General features: G+C 41.8%; 1 protein-coding gene across 2 annotated transcripts in view; it reads left to right on the plus strand.

Annotated features, from left to right (window-relative positions):
• Positions 1 to 4,308: 4,308 nt before the first annotated feature.
• Positions 4,309 to 4,919, plus strand: part of Slc25a26 (solute carrier family 25 member 26) — a 105,350-nt gene continuing 104,739 nt past the window's right edge. Inside the window, exon 1 of one of the 2 annotated variants that reach the window (XM_031382673.1) lies at positions 4,309 to 4,452. In XM_031382673.1, the coding sequence (XP_031238533.1) occupies positions 4,420 to 4,452 (33 nt within the window). In that variant the 5' untranslated portion in view covers positions 4,309 to 4,419. The remainder of the gene's footprint in view (positions 4,453 to 4,919) is intronic. The other variant, XM_031382675.1, reaches the window with a different exon arrangement.

Raw genomic sequence — 4,919 nt, forward strand, 5'->3', positions numbered from 1 at the left:
TTTTTTTTTTTTAAAGAAGAAAAATAAGTGGTCCCACAGTTTAAAGTACTAGCTGCTCTTTCAGAGGACCCACATTCATACTGTGTCACATATGCATGCATTCATGTATGTCTGTATGTATACACACACAATAAATAAACGTAAAAATAGTACTTTAAAAGTTTATCTTTTCTCAAGTTTGACATAACATTGCCAAGTGTGAGTCCTCTAACATTTATTTTCCACTTACTACTGTGCTTTGAGACTAAGTAACCCATGTTGTACACATTGGTAATTACCTTAAAATGTTTATTTGTGATTATTTGTTGGGTGTGAATGGTGTGTGCAATATGTGTACATGTGTGTACACATGTACATGCTCACGCCATGTGCTCTCCTGGGGAGGCCAGAGGAGGCACTGGGTATCCTGTTCTATCAGGCAGTCTCTGCCTTATTCACTTGTGTAAGGGTCTCTCACTGAACCTGAGTGTTGTCAAGTTTTGGCTAGGCTCCTGGCCAGTAAGCTCTGAGATTCATCTGTTTCTGCACCCCAGTGCTGGGGTTGCAGGCACACTCAGCCATGCCTAGCTTTCTTATGTGAGAGATTTCTTTGCTGGAGATTCAAACTCATCCTTGTATAGCAAGTGCTCTTATTCACTAAGACATCTCACCAGCCCCCAGGTTACTTTGTATGATTGAGTAAGGCTCTTTTGCAAGTATGCACTACAATATGTTCATCCATTCATTAGTTGGTAGACAGTTGGATATTTCTATTTTTCCTGTTTATATAAACCTTTTGATAGTAGTGTAAAAGTTTTGGATATACCATGTTTGTCTTTTAGGGTGACAATTATATTTTATAGTAGTTGTATAATATTTTAGCAAGACAGTGCATTAGTTATCTTTACATCTTAGACAACATTGGTCTTTTTAACTTTAGCCACTCCAGTGAATGTGATTTTTTTCTCTCTTTCTTGCTTGCTATATAGAACTGGCTAGCATAGTACTCACTATGTAGCCCAGGCTGGCTTTAAATTTGTAGCAATCCTGTGCCTTTGCTTTTTGAGTGTTGTGGTATTTTATTATGGTCTCTACCTGCATTTCTCTAATGTGGGTGCCAGTTTCCAATATGGAAGCCATTGATATTCACATTGTCCAACACACTGGTGTATATGTATGATTTGTATTACCAGTAAGCTGTTGGAATAATGGCTACCGACTTCCTTCTGTGTCAGGTCATAAAAGACAGTTTAACAGTTGCTGAGTGAGGAAGAAAGAGTCTTCTCCAGGGATGAGCCCACTAATTGGTTATCCAATAGTAAGAACCAGTGTTAAAATGATGTTCATACAAAAACAGTAAATGGACTTAGCAGGTTGTATGTGTGAGAATAATCATCAAAGAAAAAGAAGCTATGAATTTAAGAGGGAATAAGAGGGGGAAATGGGAGGGGCTGGAGGAAGGAAAGGGAAGGGAAAAATGATGTGCATTTTAAATTAGAATTAAAACAATTTGGTCTAGAAAGATGGCTTATGGATTAAGAGCATTGGTTCTTCCCTCCCCCTAGAGGATCGTGGTTCTATTCCCAGCACTCACATGAACAATAGTCTGTAATTCTAGTTCCAGGGACTTAACACCCTCTTCGGGCCTTCTCAGGCACATACAGACAGGCAAAACACCCATAAACATAAAAATAGATATAATAATTTAAAAAGATTGGGGATGGATAGAGAGATGGCTCAGGAGTACTGGTTGCTCTTCCAGAGAATCCGGGTTTGATTCCCAGTACCCACATGATGGTTCACAACTATCTACAACTCCAGTCCTAGGGGATCTGACGCCATACATGTACGTGGTAGATAGGCAAAGCACCCACACATATACAATTTTCTAAATTTAAAAATAAATACTGTAGTTTCTATCTTTAAAAGGTAACAACCTTTTAAAGTACTCACTCAGGAAAACAGTCACCATGAGGACCGTTAGGTAGCAACATGGAAAGGTAAATATGATGGGGACTGAAGAAACCCGGCCAATCCCTGATTTGTCAGTTATGGGAGTGAGCTACCACTTTGGAAGTCGATTCTTCAGTTATGAGACGATACTGGTCAATGCTGACAGTGTAAGTTATGAGAATCCCCGACTTTGAACTGCCTAGCTTAAATTTTCCCAGATTCTTAACTAACATAGTAAGAGGTAAAAGTTGTTGGTATTTTAAGCTACTTACTTGTTAAGCTGAAACAAACAAACAAACAAACAAACAAACCAGAGTTCTGGACATGGAGATGGAGTAAAACAGTATTTAGTGAGTTGTGGGAATACCTGATGCCAAGCAAAAGGAAAAGCTGTAGGGACTCTGTGGGGGATGCTAATGGAAGCTTACTGGCAGACCCCAGTTGTCTGTGAGGAGGCTACCAATGAAGCCACCCTATAAACGAGTGTGGTAGGGTGAATTCTCCGCTGGCCTCAGGATTCCTGCCCTCTCATGCTCACAGTCTGTATAATTGTCCTTGAGTGTGAGCATGGCCTGTGTGAGCCCTGCTGTCATGGTCATGTTGCTCTACATTACAGAAATGGTTTTTGCAGTTCTAAATCAGGTCTCCAATAAACTGACTGAGTTAGTCAAGGTTATCCTCTGTGGCTCACACAAAATTACGGGAGGTTAAAAAGTCCATTAGTCACATACCTGCTACCTGAGATGTAGTCGGCCCTTAATATAAGTGGAGGTTGGAAGGTATTGTCTGGTAAACGTAAAGACAAGTCTACTCCAAGCTAACTATTTAACTTGCTAAATAGTTACTGATGTGTTCATCCAAGAGCACACGTTGCCTTCACAGTAAGCAAGATGAACAATCACATATCAGAGCAAGTAATTTTTTTTTTTTTTACTCCGCTTTATTTTTAACTGACACAGTGATTTTACAAATCATGGGGATAGTGGGTGATAATTCAATACATTCATACAATGTGAAATGGCTAAGTGAGCAATTAGCATGTCTAATTCCTTAAATATCATTTCTTTGTGGGTCATCTTTGAAATTTTCTACTTTCTTTTAGTTCTCTATAAAATATGTCATAGTGACTAGGTAGGTGGAACTATAGATGCCGCTTTTGCGGTAGAATGCTGCCCTTGCATTTTCAAGGCCCTGGAAAGAAAAAAAACCAAATTATTATCCAGGTGTCATGGCTCACATCTGTAATCCCAACATTTGAGAGGCAGATGCAGGAAAATTGCTGAGTTTGAGGCTACCAGCGCTACATAGTGACTTCTAGCCTATCACGGGCTACAGTGAGATCTCATTGCCCACAAAACTCAAATACAAACTGAAATACAAACACACACACACACACACACACACACACACACACAAATTGTTGTAGACTAGCAATCGTACTGTTCTGCAGAGCAATAGTACTTATTCTTATTCTTCTTATCTTCCCCCATCTACCCAGGGGCCTTGCTAGGTAAACACATATTCTATCGTTGAGTTATGCTCACTATTAAGCTGTATTGTTTTTTTAAGTATTAAATTCTATTTATTTCATTATCAATATATATGTAATAAAATATATTAATATGCAAAATATATGATATAAAATAAATATTAGGAGTGTGTGTCCCATGGGCAGGTGACAGCTTGTGGGAGCTGATTGTCTCTTTCACTCTGTGGGTCCTAAGGAGTGAACTCGGGTTGCAGGATTGGTGGCAAGAGCTGCCGAACGATCTCACTGGCCCTATCTAATAGCAATTTGTTAGCAGCCACCTCCGGACTTGGTGGCAAGCACCTTTACCTACTAAGCGATCTCACTGGCTCTATCTAATTGTATTTTGATAGTAGCCACCTCTACCCTTCTTCCCTTACTAGCCTCTAGTGATCACTCTCCTACTTTAAGTACATTAATTTAAAGGGAAATAAATGTCAGTACAAAGGGAGCATAGTACTTTTTTTGGTAATAAAAACGTATTTTTGTTTAACGATTTTTTTTTCTGGAATTGGATCAACAGAAATCCAGACAGAGCTTGCACAGATAAAGCGAAGGACTAACGATTTGGATTACGAGTAGGAAACCACAGGGCTGGCCTTCGGGTACAGGCAGTGTCGCTGGGTCCCAGTCCTTCCTCCAGACAGCTCTGGGCTCTCCATGGGGCTCGTCCGTAGATCCCAGCCGGGGCCACGGCGAGGTCCTTACCTAGCACGTTGCGAGCCGGCTGCAGAAGGGCGGGAAGCCCGAGGTGCTCCAAACCCCCGGGGTCCTCCACTAGAGGGCTCTGCGACCCGCAACGAGCCACGCACGTGCTGTTGTTGTGGTGTGACGTCACGACTTCTGCCCCGGAAGTAGTTGCTCCATGTCCCGCCCCAACATGGCGGCGCCCAGCTCTTTAAGTCAGCACCTGCTTTTGCTCAGCTTATTATTTTAACCTTGGCGGGGTTGGCGAGACCATGGACGCGCCGGGCTTCACGGCCTCGCTGGTGGTGAGTGCGAGGTAGGGGTGGGAGTGGGCTGCTGGGTGCAGGCTGCATGGGAGCTGTGGCGGCTTCTCTGCACTACCGCTTTCTTCCGGGTTTACGCAGTGGTCTGTCTTCAGGTCACTGGCAGCTAGGTCTAGGACCAAACTTAGGGGCATCGGGAAGTTATTCTCAAGGCCAGGTGGGTCCTGCCGGTCTTTTAGAGATGAGATATGCTTGACACATTGTCTTATTTACTGAAGGCAAAACATCTTCCCTTATACACCACGTTCACTTGAACTTGTGAATTAAACATGTAAAATACACACTATTTAGGAAAATACTTATGACCCATCCATCCAAGACACTAGCTTGTCTTTTTGCAGTTTCTACACATTTAGTTCATAGTAATCTGCTTATTTTGCTCCAAGTTTAGGCTTTGAAGAGATACTGAGCTTAAGTAGTGGTGTTGTGGAGTCGATAGTTTTGTTTTT

This window comes from Mastomys coucha, unplaced genomic scaffold (assembly GCF_008632895.1).
Source record: "Mastomys coucha isolate ucsf_1 unplaced genomic scaffold, UCSF_Mcou_1 pScaffold20, whole genome shotgun sequence".
NCBI lineage: Eukaryota > Metazoa > Chordata > Mammalia > Rodentia > Muridae > Mastomys > Mastomys coucha.